Source organism: Vanellus vanellus (assembly GCF_965231255.1).
Source record: "Vanellus vanellus genome assembly, chromosome: 19".
NCBI lineage: Eukaryota > Metazoa > Chordata > Aves > Charadriiformes > Charadriidae > Vanellus > Vanellus vanellus.
The window spans coordinates 12,308,647-12,328,404 of record NC_138924.1 but is presented as its reverse complement, the minus strand read 5'-3'; the positions used below and the strand labels follow the sequence as shown (position 1 = coordinate 12,328,404).

General features: G+C 45.5%; 1 protein-coding gene across 1 annotated transcript in view; it reads right to left on the bottom strand.

Annotated features, from left to right (window-relative positions):
- Positions 1-13,194, bottom strand: part of SGSM2 (small G protein signaling modulator 2) — a gene marked incomplete at its 5' end in the record, with an annotated part of 62,523 nt that extends 49,329 nt beyond the window's left edge. Inside the window, 2 exons of the mRNA XM_082493051.1 lie at positions 5,150-5,225; positions 13,138-13,194. Of these exons, the coding sequence (XP_082349177.1) occupies positions 5,150-5,225; positions 13,138-13,194 (133 nt within the window). The remainder of the gene's footprint in view (positions 1-5,149; positions 5,226-13,137) is intronic.
- Between the last annotated feature and the right edge of the window lie 6,564 nt (positions 13,195-19,758).

Genomic DNA, 19,758 nt, shown 5'->3' with positions numbered 1-19,758 from the left:
TTTAATGCACTGAAAATATTAATTCAAAGAGAACAAACTACTGAGACTCACTTCAAGCAATATAAAAATACCTTTAAATTATAAATCAGGCCAAGCACAGTCAACTCCTGTGAACAATTATTTAATTACGAGTCAATTCAAAGTTCACATTACCTTTAAAACAAACATACAGTGAATGTTGAATGCTTTGTACAATCCCCGTTTTTGTTTGTCAGCATCCTTGCTACCCTTAAGTAATAATTACACCAATCAGAACAATAGGCTGTTAACTTCACTGAGGGCGATATTGTCTGGACAAAGTTTGTTTTCAGAGTACCTATCAATTTACCTTTAAAAACAAGACATTAAAAATATACTCTACCTTTAACTACTATTATTACGGGAGCCGTGTTCTTCCGGCAACATAACCCATTCACCACACATGCACCCTCTATGTGGCATGCTCTGAGTGTCTTTTCCAGGAGAAGGCTCCCCACACACTCCCTTTTCTTTTTCCTCCTCCAACGAATAATGCACACAAACGGCACATACAGCTTGAGCAATCAGGGGCAGTTATTACAGTTCTGCACACAGAGTAAACAAGAAAAACATGAAGTGCATTAAACAAATGTCCCGGTGACCCACAGTGTTGCAATGAAGAGAGTCCGGCCACCCGTTCCACCGTGGATGCACGGCAGAGAAGGAAGATAAGCCTACAGAAGCCTCTCCCAAAGTTTCTCTTCCCAACGGTGCTGGAGGCACGCAGACCCTGCAAACTGGGCAGAAGCCCCTGCCTGCGCCCTGCTGAAGGCACCAGCTCTGTCAAGTGCCCTTGGCTGCCCCGCGGGGTTCCTCAGGGCTACCTTGCCAAGCAGACAGGACAACTGAGCTCATCACACTCGCATTAAACACATCCACTGGAAATGAGACAGCTCTTTGAAAAACATCAAAATGCTGGTTTCAAAGATAAGATTGAAAGTGTCTGAAGGGCCTTTTTTTTTTTTGACAAGATAAAGAGCGTCACTAAGCATAGTTTAAGTTGGCCTCGTACATCTGGAGTAAAGATATCCTAATCTGGTGCATTTCTGTACCAGAAACGAAACCTTCTGTATAATTCTGTATAATCGGGTAACCTTGTCTTGGATCCATTCGTGAATAAGGCATGTTCCGTTACGCTTGCTGTATGAAGCTGATTTAAACAGTTTCTTAATTCTCTGCTTAGAGCAGCACATTGCTGTCAGATCTGAAGATGGGTAGCAACGCAGAAAAAGGCTAAGCAAAGCTGCAGGTAGTTTTCAGACAACCACAGTAAATGTAACGCACTGAACCTGGAAAACCCTGCTCGCCGATCACTGGTGAATAGGCATTAGGGAACTGCAGAGACAGACAGAAGAAAAGCTTCCTTCTTCTCCCCCTTTCCCTCAGAAGTGTAAAAGCTGGGAAGGGCTGGTGCTCCTGGCGAGAGCACGGCCAGCCGTGACAGCTTCAGGGAAGCTGGTGAAAGGACGCAGGAGGAGAGCGACGGCGTCCTCCCCGCACTCAGCTGAACGAGCAAAGGCACGGTCCGCACGTCATGCGGTGTCAGCTCCTGTTACTAAGGAAACGGCACCAGATAACCCAGCCTGAAAACATCCCCATCCAGTTCCTACCAGAAATGCCTGTCCACTAAAGATGCTACGAATATCCACAGAGCTTGCGTCATTTCATTATACTCGGACTGACAACACAACACTGGTGATATTCACTCAACAACAACCCGTAGCCCAAAGAAATTTGGAATTTTTGGCCCAAAGTGGCGCATATCAGCCACTCTGCACACAGCCCAAACCGAACTGCTACAGCTCTGAATCGCAGAGCTGGATCCCTTAGAAATCAGATAGGATGATGGAGTGGCTGGAATGTAACTAGGTTATAAACTGGGTTGAGAACAAATACGATCACATCTGCATTCATCACTTCCCCACAAGGATGAAAATGTCAGCACTGCTTTCTTTCTCTTAGATCCCAGAGGTGAAGACTACAGATGTAAGCAGAGTCATTGTGGCTACAGCAAATGTCTCCCACTGGATGAGCAGAACCGACCGGCACAGAGGCACTGCTCCCCCAGGGACCAGCACGGGTGGCACGGAGCTGCCCCGGCGCCGAACGGCATTTCCTTCAGGAGTGTGCAAAGGTGAGCTCACTGCTCCATCCCCCACGCTCACCAGGTTAGGTGGCAGTGCAGAGACTGTGTCTCCTATCTCAATACACAAGTTTTCTGTGGTCTCATCAGGGTGATGTTGGAGCAGGAAAGGGGCGCTCCAACCCATCGGACACCCACATATCTCCATAGAGTCAAATCCCATATAAGCGCCTCTAGACTTGCAAACGAACCCTACACAACATGAGCTGCTCTTCTCTCCAACCGCATCCTACAGATTGAATCCAGGACCACGGAGAGGCATTTCAAGGGCTAGCCAGACGGTGAGGAAACCCACTCGGGCTCAACGCCCTGCAGTAATCTTACATGAAAACCTTCCTTCTGCTGATGCGCCTGAGCTCTGCTGAACGTGGGGCTGAACAGTGAACGATGAGTCTGCCATCTCAGCCTCGGAGTTTCTTGTCCTTACGAACTCCGCGTACTATAACAGAGAGGCACCCAAGGGTGTGGGAAAGGTGGCACACACTACTGAATCGGCACCTTCAGCCATTTAGGGCCTAGGAAATTTTCGGTTACTGATGCAGACAGGCCCTGAAAATCAACTACCATGTATTTAAGAGACTCTTGCTAAACTCAGCCTTGCAGGAGAGTAAAGTGATTCACGAGAATTCTATATTTATAACACAGATTCACTGAAAGTGACTCATGTACTGAGCCAATCCAATTTTAAATAGAAGGGAAAAACCTCTTGAAGAGGCACATGAAACTGTAGTGGGGGAGGGAAAAGAACTGCACAGGCAGGAGAGCCCCAGCCAGGAGCTGTTAGCCAAATCTACTGGAAATGGTTTCTCCATTCAATTAGCTGAAGTGCTAGCAGAACATTCAGCTTCACCTACTTCTGGTTTAGAGTTAATTAAGTCCTACATTCAAAGCAGCTGCAGGTTGGAATACTTCCTCAGGATTGCTGGGCAATAATAAGGCATCTCATGGAGAGTTATTAGTTCTTCAGACCCTACAGAATTCAGAACACAAAACCAACTGGAATCACAGTGGGAGGAAGGGAGAAATATTAAGAAGATGCTACAGTATTCCTAATTTTGGCCGAGCAGATTCTAACAGAAATAGCTGCCGCCCCACTACCCGTTACATCAACGCTGCAGCACATCTCGCAGAATATAATTTCAAAGACAGAGAACAGACACACAACGCTCGGAGCTCTCCAGATCAAACAGGCGGCCCGCAGCGAGGGCCCCGACTCGACTCCACGCTCCTTCACCTGCTCCTATCTGGGGACCATTTTCCTCAGTTTTTCTCCTCCGTATAGTACAAATATACAGTACATAAAAGGGGAATATTTAACGTAACTGCAACCTAAATGGAGGAAACTGCTACAGTCTATATTAATAGCAATAAAACATTAGCCAGAAAACACGGCCAAATCTTGTGTTCCTGCACTGAATGTGTAGGGATGAATAAATTCTCCTAAGCTGTAAGTAAAAGATAACTTGGAAAGAGCAAGCAGGCCAGTGAAAGATTAGCCTTGCATACGTAATACCTGCGCACAGCAAAGCAAGTTGGAATTTCAACATTGCCACAGGAAAAGGTTACTGCCCTCTGACTTTGGCTTTCAGTAACACGTGTCAATACTTCTTTGTCTAAACAGTCTACTTATCTCCAAAGCCAGATCTAACTTCCACTCTTAACCTCTCCACTGTCATCAGTACATAACTGGGTACGCTTGGCTGCAATCGCTCCATTCTCTGAAATCCCAAAGTGTTTAGAGGATGGCTGTTCTCCAATCATTCTCTGCATTGCTCCCACTTAAATCTTCAATTTGAAGCATGAAGAGAAAGCGGCCAAGAATTCACAGGCCAACGTACATATTTACAATTATACATAGCTTTAATTCTCAGCAGTATCTTGCTGTGATGTTTCTCCACACCAAAGTCTGATGAATTGTGTTAAATTTTTATTGGCTCTAGTAAATTAAGGGCTAGATTTCAGAACTGTTGAACCAGCATTCAACAGTTCCTTCTCAGGCACGGAATGAAGTGGTTAAATCTCCAACACAGTATTTGGTGTGAAGTTTTGGTAGCTGACCTCTACTGAGAATCCAGCATTGGACCATCCTTTATCCACCCACCCACCCAGGGTCTGCTTCACTCCATCATCACAACACACACACATCAGTAAGTCTGCAGGGACCAGGCAAACCACCACCAAATTTTAGAATTCATTCACTTTGATCGATTCACAGAGCTCTGAAGCACCAGCTGCCCTTGATATACGTGATGTTATCTCCAACGAAATTTTCTTTCTAATTCTTGGTAATACAACTTCCAAAACACAGTAATGAGGAAAAGTCATCAACATAATGGCTCGCTGATTATATTAAAAAATATACAAGAATGCCCACAATGTCTAAGCCTAGAGCTCAGTCTCTCAAGTGCACCATCTGTGTAACACAGCATTCAGTGCAGAGTAGAGAGCAGAGAAGTGCTGCGAAGATCTGAAACACGGCAGTTGGCCAGTGGCATGAGGCTGGCAAGAAAAGTCACTGAGATTTCCATTGCTTCTCTTCTTTCAATGCCTTTTGGGTCTGGATTGTGTCACCTATACTCAAAATGAGACACTTTATTCTTCAAATACATTGAGACAACTTACGGAACAAAGTACTTTCAGCTGGAAGGCAGCTGCCAGATTATAACCCATGACTGTGAAAACTTCATTCTTTGGCAGTTATTCTCTGGGTTGTATCTTATCTCCTAATATATATATTTTTAACCTACTAGTGCTTCCTAGTAAATCACCTTATTGTTTTGGCGTAGTACTTATTTTGGATGCCATTTTAATAAGAGTTACCTTCTTATTTGTAATGTACACACAGACGTAGCAAATGTAAAGAAAAGGTGACATGGGCCTGAACTCCATGGTTTCTAACATTTAAATCCCTGCATTACCAGCAGAGAAAACACATTTCTATGGGAAAAGTAAGATTATGTAGTGTTAGGTCTTTTGTGTGTCATTTACCACATAAGGCGATGATGTGACTGCTGTCTTCATGTACAAATTTCCGGGTGACAGCTTCTTCCATGATCTGCTTCACCTAAAATAAATAAAGAGAAGTGATTGTAAGATCCCAACACAAACCAGCACAGCACTTGGGAGTTTCAGTTTCAGCCTTTGCTTGCCCTTTCCCCATTGCCAGAAGACTAACAATGCACACAAGTTACTCTTTGCAGGGAAGGAAGGATAAAAGCATCTAAGAAGGGAGAGGAAGGACAAACCTGAGCAGCTTTTCATGGGGTGAGGGAACCTCTGGCAGAACAAGGACAGGTTTAGAGTGCCCTCCAGAGAACTTCTTCAGCAGAAGTTCCAAAGGGCCGTGCAAAATTTTTTATATGATTCAGCCCTGGCCTTCCTGTGTACAGTTACTTCTGCTCATGAAACAACATTACGTATTGCCATGTCCTCTTTCCACTTGTGGCGTTCTGCTCTTTTTCAAGCACAAAGAATCCCTGAGCTACACAGGCATATATCCCAAGAGAGGTTTGCAGCAGCCTTTCCCCCATTTGGGGACTTTACATGCCACAGCAATTACAAATGATGCTCTCAAAGCTCTGCTGCAGGAGACACTATACAAAAATAACACAGTACCTATAGAGAAGACAGTGCCTTCAGTTTTCACCTCTAGACACAAATGAAGAATTACAGCAAATAAAATTATATTTACCACACTTATTAATGATTTAAAACAAAGTTCCTTTCCAGCTTCAAGGCTGATGTGTCAAAGCTCCAGAGGGAATTCATTGCAGATTACTGACTTTCACAAATTAAGGAAGAAAATAGACAAATCTTACAACTAGGCTCTTGAAAAGAGGATGCAGTTACCCTCCGTTCATCTGCTAGCTTATTCCTCCCCCAACGGCTTCCTCAGCCTCATACCAGATGAAACCTATTTGCCTCAACCAGCTCATTTATCAAACACTCATTCCTTCCTGGCCATGGAGCACTCCCTCTTCCAGATACAAATCCACAATCACTTTTGGTTTCTCTCATTTGTGAGCTATAATTACAGGGTTGGGACACTGCCTAAATAAATGCCACATCCCTTTCAATATATGAAAGTAAGTGCTACTGTGGCAGAAGATTTAACAAGATATTCTCTTCTTCCAACTTTTTTTTTTAAACTTGAAAACAATTTTACAGCAGTCCTGGAATCCAACAAATAGTGAATTATCTGGCAGGTAATCACTGTGTGGCTACTCTTTACCAAGATGCTCAGCAGCATGGGCTGTGTATCAGCTTGATCTGAGCGGAGCGCCAGCACGAGCTGCAGAGCAATGGTCACCACCAGCCCACCGCAGGGGCTACGTCTGCACGCCCGGGAGACCTCCACCCACGCTCCCCAGGAGGGCTGGCAACTGCGTACTCAGCTCTCGTTAGGCTGCAGCTGGTACCCGAGATAACCAGGTTAAGGTTAGCTGGGTTACCGCTTCTTCACAGCGCCAACAGGTCCAAAGTTTTAAGCCCTCACACTCAGCGCTGGAACCAGGAGAAGCTGTAGGTGCAACGTTTGATGGTGGCAGCTGCCTACAAAGGTGCTTTCTCTAGTTTGCAGAGCTTCCTCCTCCAGTAAGATCATTTGTGAGGACAAATCTGGATGGTGCAATCATGCCTTCCCCCGGTAATCCTCTTGACGCCTCCATGCCCACTCCTACACCCCCGCCCCGGCTGGCGGCAGTCCACGGCTCCGGCACTTGCTGCACGAGCCTTTCAACACACGGCGTTCTCCTCGCCCCACATTCCGCATCAAGTTGATCTACAGAATTTGGGCTTCTCACCAAACAGGAGCCCTCTGGGTTGCAAAGAAAACATTGGGGGGAAAAAAGCAAACACCTAAGAGACTCTGAAAGTAGAACATGTTTTATATCTGAGGACTTCAAAGTACGTCTTTTGCACTCTGTAAAGCCTGGCTCACTGTTCACATACCGAAGCTTGACAATATCAACTCTGAACAAGGCAATTTGTTTCTTTCCTGGGGCATTTCTGACATGGCTATTAGAACTTTAGACTTTACAGTAAAGCAGTGGGAGGTGGAGGAGTAAGAAGATATCAAGAAAGAAGCAAAGGTGTGAGAAGGTCTCATGGATGGGATCTCACACAGGAACTGTCTGGATTATCGTGTCCATCCAGCAATCCTCTTTTCACCTTTTTATTTGCATCACTGTTGATTTACAAGCTTGATGTCTGTTTGCCCTGGCAGCAACCCAACAAAACTTGTTCCAAACCTCACCTAGAGGTTTGAAATCACCTAGATAACAGCACCGAGGCAGAGCACAGCTCAGCAAAGGGAAGAGGACAGGGCAGCTGTGCAGCTCTGTCTGTCTGAATTCCAGCTCAGACCCTGACCTGCATTTTCACACGCAGAGGCAGCACGTTCCGGCAAACACAGCTTGCAGTAGAACAGAGACAGTGCCATCCACTGCCTCCGTGCCAAGTCATCTCTGAGCCCTGGCTGACCCATCTGTGAAAGAAGGACAGTGACCCAACCTTTAGAAGCTGTTCTGATTCCACTGGATGAAAATTATATTTAATCTACCAAATGAAAGGCTTAATTTACTAAAGGGAAAAAGTACCCCTGAGCGCCACTAGCATTAAGGTGGACAGAAGAGGAAACACGAGAGCTGCACCAGGATAAGTCATGCACATATGACTCAAGTTCACAGCCGTGAATTCGGGCACCATTCAGGACTGCAGAGTGTGATTTCAGTCTCAGCTCCCCAGAGGACCGTAACTGGAATTCAGTTCCTGATGACAGGGAGGAAGAACAGTCATTTACCAGGAGCAAGAGCTCTGGAGCTTGGGGGCCAATTCCCCGCTGCCACACATTTCCCAGGCGGGCCCCACTCATTAGTCTTTATTAGCTCAGCATGTTATTTAGATCCCAGTCTGCAACCCAGGAACAAAAAAACCCCAAAGTGTATAAAAAATTAGAAAGAAAAAGGTTGCAGGTGCAATAATCAACCCCTACTTTCTATACAGCAGCCCCATCTGGCCAGGCTATCGGCAGGCTTTGAACCCAGAACCTCCAGAGCGAAGCAGTACAGACCAGGCAAGCATCGGCGTCGGTTCCCAACTGCCACCGAATACAGAGCAACCTCTGCATATTTTCTGGAGACTTAGTGAATGTTATTAGAAAACATTTTCAGGGCATAGACAGTGGATGCGAAGATTCAAAAACTGGAATGCAGTGTTCTTCAATCCCACGTCATTCCTCACTGCCACGTAATTCAGGGATGCTCCAGGCAAGGAGCTAAATCAAATGTTTCTGATCAAATGGAACACAAGCCTTTTTTCTTTTTTTTTTTTTCCCCTTGCAATTTCGTGCAGCTCTCTTTGTAGGGAATTATGCTGTTGTGTCTCTGTGTTCTGGGGACGCACTTGTCAATGAAGCTTTCGAGCACAAGCCTACACAGACACCCACTTGCAGCTACCAGCGGACCTGACCAAACTGCAAATTAATCTCATTAAGAGAAACATCAACAGCCCGCCCCGCCGCAGTCACCCATCCACCTGCACAGGTAAAGAAATCCATTCAGCCCACGGCGGTGCTGTTTGTGCCAGGGACGGAGGGCTGCCTCCTCCAGCCGGAGCCAGCGCTGCTCGCAGAGAGACGCCTGCAGAGAAACCTGCTCCAGCGGGAGGGAGGCGGCAGCGGTTCGGCCAAGGTGTGACACAGGCTCCCTCCACTCCCTTGGAAACGTCCTGCCCTTCTCCGAGCCTCCTTCGTAAGATCAATTACAGGTATCCAGGCCAGGTACCACCTGCCAGGTGGAACAAGCATGCAGAAAGGCAGCAAGTGCATCAACTTCTGCGCGTTTCGGTCTCTCCATGAACCAGTAGCACTGCACCAAGGGAACCACAGGGAGCTGCAACAGGCCTCAGCGACAGGCTCAGATGTTCTGCTCTCCCTGGAAAAAGTAACAGGCTCCGCGTGCACCACGTTTACCAACCACGGGACAGCAAGGACGATAAAGCTCTGTCTACCCAAGTAAAGATCTTGGCATGTGAGGAATGAAGAATATCCTGGTGGCAGCATTACCCAGGCAAAGCAGAGCAAGCTCCTCGGTAAGCCGGTAGAAGCTGGTAAGCCTCTGCAGGATGTTATAATGGATCACTGCTCTGACTTTCTCCTACATCCTACAATGGCCAAAACTTTCAGAAGCAGTCAAACACCAAATGTAAGTCATAATACATGGATTATTTAATAAGTTTCACCAAAGAAAAAACACAAGAGAAATGCCTTTACTTTTTTTAATTTTCATTATAAAGAAGCTTTAAAAATGGAAATAAACTCCAATTTTGCAGCAACCTGCTGGTATAAGAGATCGAGAAAATTAAAACTACTAAGACACAACATGCACTAAATATATACTAACTTATTCACAAGCAGAACTCTGTTGAGTTCCTGGTCCACTCCAATGAGCACGGACAGTCAAGACTTGCCTTACTGCAATTTTGCTAGACTGTCACAATGGTGGATTTCTGACCAGGGCTGACCCAGCACATCTCAACATAGCTGCAACCTTCAGGGTTAGGAAGGACCTTTCAGACCAGCACCACTCCTCCAGAACACAGGCTGCACTGCTTTCCCCAACCGTGCATCGTGATGGGACGCTGGAGAAGCACCACAGGGACAATGCAGCGTCGGAGGCAAAGAACAGTGCTCACAAAATACTGGAATAACCAGGACCACAGTTAAAACCCACAGCATTTTTTTTCTCAAAGGAGAAAACCTTATGTCCAGCATCCATGCCTTCTTTAGCTTGTGTAGTTACTGCTCATCTCATTTATTGATTGCTCCTGCTGCAATGACTCTTTGTTACTCTCTATGAAGAATTGGGTGGTGTGAATACAAGCTGTTAAATAAGGACTCTATTTCTGCTCAGAAGTGGCTGCATTTTAGTTGTAAGATGAACAAGTCCATTTCTGAAGGGCTCTGAAATTTTTCAGGGTGAAACTCCCAAGTTTATTGTTACCCTGTTTGTTTCACAGCTAGAAAGAGTGCTGTGTTTACATCCAGAAATGGCAAAAAAAACTCCATTTCAGTAGGTAGAAAGAAAGGGCCAGAGAAAAGCCCGTTTTATGAGTCTGCTTGTCACAACAGATTTTCCTGCAGAGAGAGATAAATGTTTGAAACGTGAACTTATAAGCAGCCTCAGCATGAATCCCGGTAGAATTAAATTTTCAAAACACATCACATGTCTTCCTTTCTATTAGAGCCAACAAAACACATTCTTTACCAGTGGGAATTGAAAGTCCATCAGAGAAAAAGCAAACGCCACTAAATCTTCCCAAAGGAAAAATGCAAAAGTTTTTGCTGAGAGGGAGAGACAAAATAAAATAAAACACCACTTTGCACCAAGTGACTTTGGAGACAACCATTTTATATCTTGGGAAGACAACTGAATTTTAATAGACTTGGTGTAAACAACATACAGAAATAATATGCTTACACTGAAATCCTTTAGATATTGAGGTTACGTGAAAATAATTCAATGGGAGGAAGAGCCTGGGTTTAAAGGACAAGGGAAGGGAAGGGAATGATTGCTTTGAGAATGGACACAGACTAGTAAAATTTTCAAAACAAGACCACCAACACACAACATGCGTGCAGGTATACGAGGCTATGTGAAAAGTCACACAGAATAAAAAATGAGGTTGAAAATTCTATTGGAAAAAATTAGTGACCATCACTAAGAGCAGCATAATCTGGTGGCTGATATACTAGTGGTTTGCATTCAATTCCTGGCTCCATTGATTGATTATTTAAAAGAAAAATAAAATCTTACTCTCAGTGTCTCTGACTACCTCCTGATACCATTTATCTTAACGTGAGCAGGACAGACAGGGTCCCCTTCTACCCATCTGTGGAGCGCAGAGCCAAGAGATGTTACCTCAACGGTCATACAATTGCCAAAAAGCTCTCATGACTATTTTAGGATGGAAAGCTCTGGGCTACCCCCAAAAAGCCAAGCCAATATAAATCCTCTACAAGAGCATTTGTGAGGATTTGGAGAAGAAACAAACAAATCAAAGGCAAAACAAAAATGCAGATGACATAGAAGGTACAAATAACACTCTCAAGCATTATCCAAGTAATTTAAAAGCTAAAGTCCAATTAAAAACATTTTAGAGACTTTAAAAACAAATTAGCCTCAGATTTTTTAATTATATACCACTTGTTCTCCTTGGCTCGAGCTGGCTTAGATCACGAACATCCATTTCACTTTCAATCTCGTACATTAGCACAAGATTGCAGCATTCAGTCACAAAACATTTCTCAAATTTATTTATACATTTAAACATTAACCAGGAGAGCAAGTGCACACCCTTCTAAATCAAACCTTACACTATCTTGGCTCAAAGGTCCTAATTTAAGCCCAAATTTCTAAATCAAGTGGCAGGCTCGTGGCTGCATTAAGCCGCAGCATTTAGCATGTGAGCAAGCAACGGTTAACACCTGCGCGGTGCGCTGCAGCCAGGTGCCGGCTGGGTCATCCTAGGACACCACGGTCCTACAGTTTTGTGGACAGAGCGTTCTTTACGTGTCTATCCCTACTCAACCCCTTCCAGTCAACCCACACTGACTGAAACATCTGGTATTTTCTAGTTTCAACACTAACGAATATTAGGCGACTAGATTCAGGCTCAGGAGCCTTGGCCGTATAAAGAACCCTTCACCCGAGCTTTAACGAATCCTGCCCTCAGGCTATTTCTAATTTCCCCAGCTGTGACCTGGGGGAGGGGAACGAGCAGGAGGACAGTTTGCTTTTTAAAAATACTTTTTATTGCAGCGATGGATAAACATTACATCTTCACTTAGCTCCGGTGTAAGATCAGGCAACTGCACACAGCTGTTACGCAGTCAGTGCCACAAAAACACCAAAAAATGGTACTGGGGCGTGCAGGGGGAGAGGCGGCCGCTCGCTACGCTGGCGGTTCCACCTGGAGCCGGCTCAGGAAGGCGCTCACGGACCAGGGCATGCTTACACCACCGGGCGCCCCCTCCCACAGCACCCGGGCAGGGACCCCGCACAGCGTCCTGCCGGAACGGGCCCCGGCACGGTCCCCCGCTCTGCGGCAAGAGCCCCGCCACCAAGTACAGCGGGAACTGCGTCCTGCCGAGCGCACCCCGCTGGGCCAGGAGCACCGCTCTCTGCGAAGACCGGAGCACCACCAGTCCAAGCGCAAGTGCGACCGAGTGCCGCCATGGCCGTTCAGGCGCAGGGTGGATGGCAGCTTATCCACGAACGGATCTCCGACCGCCCCAGCAGCTGAGTGTCCCGCAGCCGCCTGTACAAGCCACCACCCGAGCGAAGCCAGCCCCCCCGGCCCTCCCAGGCGCAGACCCTCCTCCCGGGGCTCGGGCACTCGGGGGCCAACTCAACCCAGCCAGGGGTGTCTCAGCGCCAGCTGCCATACCGCTGCTTTCCCCCTCTCTCAAGTTAGTGAGGAACCGGTGATAAGGGACACCTAACCCCGGGGAAGGGGGCCGGGACAGCGGTTTGCCGCCAGGCCCCTGCCCCGGCGGAGCGGCGGCCCCCGGTCAGGACCCAGCGGGCCCCGCCACCCCCGTACCCGGGGACCGGCCGCGCCGCCCCGGAGCCCGCCTGGCAGCGCCCGCGCTCGCCGGTGCTCCCGACACCGGGAGGTCACGGACCGCACCGCAGCGGCACAGAAAGGGTTAAACAGCCGTCGCCCAACGAACCCTCCGCTTCCCACCCACCGCCTCCCGAAGGGAAACTGGGCTTTAATTCAGTCTGGCCGAAGCTTTATTTTATTTGCTGGAGGCAAACTGAACCGCCGGCCCTGCCGCAAGAGATTAAAAGCGTTCGTCGCGCGGAGGGTTCAACCGTTCCTCAGCGGCCGCAGCCCGCCCGGGGAGGGGGCACCCTCCGCCCGCGGGAGCGCGGGGCCCTGCCCGCCTCACGGCCCCCCGCCCCCTCCCTCACCTCCTTCTTCACGTTCCACAGCAGCTTCTCCTTCACAGCGTCCGCCGAGCAGCTCATGGCGGCGCGGGGAGCGGGGTCGCCCGCCGCGCTCAGAGCCACCCGCCCGCCCGCGGCTCCGCGCCGTCCGCCAGAGCCCCGCGCGGCGCCGCCGCCATCTTCCGCGGCTGCCGCTGACGTCAGGCGGAGGGCGGGGCAGCACCTGCCGGCGCCACCGCCCCGGCTGCGGGCGGCTCCATGGCAACCGCGGCGCGGGCGGGGCCGGGCCCGGGCGGGGGCCCGCCGCCCCCGCCGCCGCTCCCCCTCGGTACCAGCCCGTGCCCAGCCGGGTCCTGAAGGCGCCCCGGCCAGGAGGCGCCCAGTGTTCAGTACCTCACAGCGGCCCCTCTGGAGAAGGGAAAGGGGTTGAAGCATCAGGTTAGGGACACCTGTTAAATCTGCTTTTTTTTTTTTCTAGCGCCGATTTCCTTATTTTCCGCTAAAAGAGCGAACAGCGTGCTCAGCTCGTTTGAGCCATCTCTGACGCTGGCAGAGGGACAGCACTTCGCAAACCCCCGCAAAGCGTTCAGGCTTTTCCTCCCGAAGCAAGTAGGGACGGAGGTTAGGCCCTGCCTGTGCGGGGCAATCCGGACGCTTAACGCCGGAGCTCGCTCTCAGCCTCTCCCCCAGCTGCTGCTGAAAATCCGGCATTAGCCGTGGCTGCAAGAGGCCGCCGAACGCCCGGCAAAGGGAGAGCTCCCGAGGGGAGGGTGCAGAAAACAGAGGAGAGGGGAGGCAGGAGAACACCACAGACCTCCGCTAGCGCAGGAGGGAAGAGAACAGGAGCGTTCCACCTAGAGCCTGTAGCTCTGTGCAAATCAAAGAGGTGGCGGATAGAGGAGAGCGGATCTCATTACTCGGTCACAAGAGCCAGAAGTCCTACCACAGTGGATAAAAGAAGGCCGTTTCTTCAAACTCTCATACAACAAAGTCAGGGTAGGAGCACCCACCTTACAGGTAAACCAATTCTCCACAACTGTGGGAAAGAATAGCCAGTACGCACAAGGAACCACAGGTGCCCAAGAGAGATTTCTCCCCTCTCCAAATAGAAGAGTTACCAACTTCTTCCAAAGACACTCAGATACTTTGTGGAATAGTTTTTGCAGTTGTTGCTCACAACAAAAAGCTATGGCTTAACTAAGAAAGCAAGGTAACAGCAGCAAAGAGAACAGCTGGGTAGAACAGACAGAAGATTACGGTGGCTACCTCAAAAGCACACCTACTCCAGAACGCAGACTGAATCTCTGGGTCTAATTTCCTGCTAGGCTGCTCTGTCAGTCAAGAAGGGTTAAAGATTTTCAAAATACAAGTTAGGTTGCCTTTGTGGTAATACAACGTGTGCGTAGACTTAATGAAAGGTCAAAATGCTCTGTGATTCTTATGAGGAAAGGAAGTTTTTTCCACGAACATGAAAAACCACTGTGGCCAATGAATTGTTCTACAGTGAAAGGAAAAGCCCAGAGAAAATCAAATCCAATCATCTGCGGTGTACCTGTAAGCAGACTGCTACCTCCTACAAAGAGCCTGCACTTGCAGGGCCTGCGTGAAAGGTAGCAACAGCTCCATATACTACAAAAGCCATTTGCCGAGACAGTATTTCTGTGGTTTGGGAAACCTAAATACTTGGTGAGGATCACAACGACAATGCAGAACAAAAGTGCAGAGATCAACGAATAAAAAGTTATGATGCTGGAGAATAAAAATCACAGAAGACAAAATATACCACTTTATTAAAAATTAGTGTTCCACTTCCATTTAATGCGCTGATAAAAGAGAAAACACTTTAATCAACAGCTAGTATGATTACTGCATTAACTATTTTATCCATAAGGCTGACCCTTAAAAGTTAGACATAAAAATAAAACAAGCCTGATGCTATAAGAAAACAGCTTGATCACAGAATGTCAGTTTAAACAAGATCAGCAATCATACTTGCTGTCCTCTGGATAAAAAATATTATAGAAATCCAAAGTCCTTTACTATTATTAAACAAATTAAGCTTCAACATCCCTCTGAGGTAGGGGAGAGTCTTACCACCATTTTATTACAGATGAGGAAAAATTATGTACATACAGAAAAACTGACTTGCTGTGTGTCACTGAGTTAGTGGCAAAGTTGGAGACAGGACTCACCAATCTCTTAATAAAACCTCAGTTATCCTAACAGAATGGATGGTGTGAAATTTGGCTGTAAAGATTTAATGCCAAGGATTGTCAGAGGATATAATGTAATTGTGTTAAGACAAGGACTGCTGGGCCAGACATATTCAGTTAAGTTATACTTCATAAGTATTTCTAAGAGTGAATTGTGTCTGAAAATTAAAAAAAAAAATCAAGAGGAAAAAAAAAAACTAATCAAAACCACAGTAAGCATTGCCTGTTTCAAGGAGAATGTAGCTTTTCAATAACACCATAGTATCGGTCCCTCCAATGCCCTCCCAGGCTCCGCCAGTTACTTTTTATTTTAACCAAGAAGTGCAAGACAGAAAAATCGAGCAGAGTGGAACCTTACGATAGGATAAATGTCTCCTGTTCCAAAAACTAAATGTCAAGGTGCAGGTTAAACATTTAGTTTTGTCTCGGCATTTATCAAGCAGTTGGAGGCTGCTACCCTGCAGAGCTCTCTCTTTTGACATTATTACATAATTAACACTGATACTGAAAAGCTGTTTAACATAAGACATTCACTCAAGGCACCAAGTCTCCTTCTCTGTAGAAAGACTGAGGCTGTTCTGCAACATGTGAGGACCCCATTATGGAAACACGCAACCCTTTATTACAGTACTTTTATATAGATGTCAGTTAATGTTTTCCATTCATTCTCAGCCTGCTAATATAATATTTGAATGCGCAAAAGTTCACATAAATTTAGGAGTGAAGAGGACAGTACGGTTTCAAAAAGAGCTCCAGCAGCTAATGAATGCTCGCTGATGTAGTTAGAATTCATACATTGCAAATGAGGCAAAAAGGCATTTCTTCCTCCTAAAGGCTACTATAAATTCACAGGCACATCAGTAAACACATTCATTGGTGACGGCCTATGTAAGAAGCCATTACAAGTCTCTTAACTTGCAGACAAATGCATATAATTAGAAATCGCTATTGTCTTAATAGGGATCATAATTTGCGATATTTAAACCCAGCAGAGAAGAGTCTGAGGAAGCACAGCTGTTCACTCTCTCTAGAAGTGAAGAGCTCACTACAACTAAGTGAACGCTGCAGTTCAAAACTGAATTATCTTTTTCAGCGATGCTTCTTCTCTGTTGTACCAGGTTGTAAAAATATGTTCTAGAATGTTCTTGTCAAAACAATTTATAGCCTTTAATTAAGTAAAGGATGATTAAGATGAGAATACAAAGCATGTGTTACATCAAAACTACAGTATTCAAAATTATCAGAACCTAGTAGTACCAAGACTGTATAAATCAACATGCCATAATTTTGGTGGAGAGGACATTCAATTAACATCCTGTATTGGAGCATTTCTAGAGAGAAAATGTAGTGTTCTATCAGTTGTATTAGAAAAATGTTCAACCCACTGTGTAAGTGTTGGCCACATCCATGTTTACATTTAGACTTACTGAGACTTCATGTAAATCATCCAATTATGTAAGCACTCAGGTAAGAAATAAGTCTGGGCATTCCAGATTTTATCAGCATTATGGCAGCCCTCCCTAGCGAGAGGATCTCTAGTACCAGACATTTTAGCCTTGTGCATGTCCAAGTAGCGAACATCCCAGAACACACCTACACAGAGGATGTCCTGATGTTCTCCCATTGCCATCTGTCCACCAGTGGAGGGAACTATAGAACGGCTAGTCAAACCCAACCACAGGTATTTAACCGGGATCTCTCAGCCACATCCTGAAAACCTTATCAAGACAAAGAACACCACAACCATGGTTTTGAAACGTCTTTTGAATAACTTTAGTGTTAATCCAATTAGATTCTTACTCTGGGTAAAGCTTACAGACTGACAGCGTTCTGTCCACAGCGACCAAGCATTCTTTAACAGCATTCCAGTTCTAGGCAGACCTTAATCTAAAAGCATATGCTTTGCAATCAGTACTAACTGGGGGTAGCGAAGGGAGAATGAATGGGGATGAGAGAGAAGGTGAAATGAAAAGGATATCTGTACATGTTTTAAAACATTCATATCTGCTTACAGTTCTTACTGATATTCCACATTCCACAAATACCAAGAAGTTATTTTGCACTTTTAAAAAGATTCTCGCAACCCAGATGGTTCTCAAAACAGTTTGTTTCCAAGACTAATTTCAAACTCTAATTTCTAAATTAAAATCAGAAATTAATACTACTTGCTGGCTATGGGAGACAGGGAAAAGAAAACCAACTAAATCAAAACACAAGCTCTTCTATGCTTCTTATAGCATAATAATGAATCCTGGGAGTGCAGAATCCAACCGCAGAATCAAAGCCTCTGGACAAGCACACAGATCTGACACGCGCTCTCTTTCACACACTCCTTCCCATACCCGTACTCCCCAAAGATAAAAAATGCAAAGACGACATTTTTCTGCTTATAAATTTTTTTGAACACAATTTTGCAAGGCTACCAGCATCACTTACTTACTCTCTTAACATTCACTATGATAGTAGCAAGAAAAAAAATACTATAAATCATTTGCCAAGAAACAGAAGTGCCACATATGAATTTTAAATGGCAGTCTTATTTGTTACAAAGATGAAAAAAAGTACAAGAGAATAAATTGAAGCTATTAAGTACAGCATGAAGACCCTATCGCTACAGGATCTGCTGGTAGCTTCAAAGCACCCACCACAGTGTAATTTAAATAGTGTCAGTGGAGGGAAATAACTAAAAAAAAAAAAAAATTCCACATCACACTCTAGTAGAATTAAAGAAAAAAAACACAAAAGTCTTTGTCAAAACTAATCTCAGCAGCTGTATTTTCACTGGCACAACAGCAAAACCAGCTGGAAAACAACAACTTACAGAAAGCAATATAAAAAGAGATTATTGGACTTTTAAAGAGGCCTTTCACAAAAAGGCAGGTGCATTACTGTGGCAACGCTACTTCCTGAATGTGAGGAGAATTAAGTGAATGCCTGTCACATGTAGAGGTCTGGCTAGCCAATAAAATCCTGAAAGTTTGAAGCCATTAGTGTTTTCTTACCAAGTCTCAACAATGCCATTTTCAAAAGCCTAACTGGAAAGTGGAAATAATTTTTTTGTTCCCTCCCCTGCTTCTATTACTACCAAACCATCTACCACCTTATTTCTACTTGGGACTTCACTGCAGTAATTTGGGATGCTTTTCTTGTCAGGCTTTTACAGTAACTTGTTTTAAAACTTATACGTAGATTTGACACTGGTCAAAGCAGTTCAAGACTAACCATCGTGAAATCTGAAGCTTCGATGTTCATGTACAATATGGGAACATAAAAGCAGCTGTGGAGCATGCTCCACCACTGCCACATGTCCATAGCTGCCAACGAACAGCCATCAAGTAATAACCGTTTATGACAGTGGTAAAATTTGAATCCGCAACCTGCAGCTGAAACATACAAACAAACATTTAAAAATACAGTAACAGCTTTTCATACTAAACTTGAAACTGTTTCCAGACACCCAATTTGCAGAGCTGCCTTGACTCCAACCTTCTGAAAGGCCCTTTACAACTATCACCCAGCCAGGCACTCAGAAAAAAAGTGATTATTTCAGTTTAAAATTCAGGATAAACTACCTTCCTCCTGTGTCCAAAGCCTCTTGCAGTGACATGCTAGAACACGATTTTTATGACCGTTCTTCTCTTTCCACTTCACCTTTGTCATGTCTATGCTCTAGAAGGGATTCAGAACATGAAATTTGAATTCACCCCTCAGTACACGAACATTATCTAGCCTTATAAAATTTAGTCTGTACTCCCCCAGTCACTGCAATTTTTCCCCTGCTCCTCGAGAAATTTAACATCAAATAGCACTTTCGGGCCACAGGAGGAAACTAATGTAAAACTAATTCCCCAGGTTGCCCTCGTTTATATGAACGGGATTACACTATCACAAGCCTAAACAATGGCAACCCTGCCACAACCTATTCCTGAAGTTTTCTTACTTGAGGAAGTTTCTTCCTTCACCATAGCCATTTCTCCATCTCCCAACACAGGCATTACATATATATTTAAATTTTCAAAGTTCTCTCATTTTTCACAAGGGGAAATTTTTTCATGACTTGACTCTTACCTCTTTGGAAGAGCTTGCCTTAGAATTAATGGGTTTTAAAGACAGCTATCAGGAAACAAACTTTTGCACGTGTACTGGGGGAAAGAGGTGGGAGAAATCACATGTGCAGTGCATCTGACTATTGGATAGCTAACCATTTCTTCTGGGGGTTATCAGCTGTAGTGTTTGCTAAGAGTAGTCATGTTCAAGTTCTCTCCACTCCCTCTTCAGTATCTTGATTTAAAAACTGGGACTTCCGTTATACAAAACCCTAAAAGGTCAGGTATCTGGAAAAAGATTTTCAAATCACGCCATCTCATTCAGGAAAAGCAGTACTTCTCACAGGAAGTAAGAAAACTGGCAAGTCATTAGATATGCAAGAGCA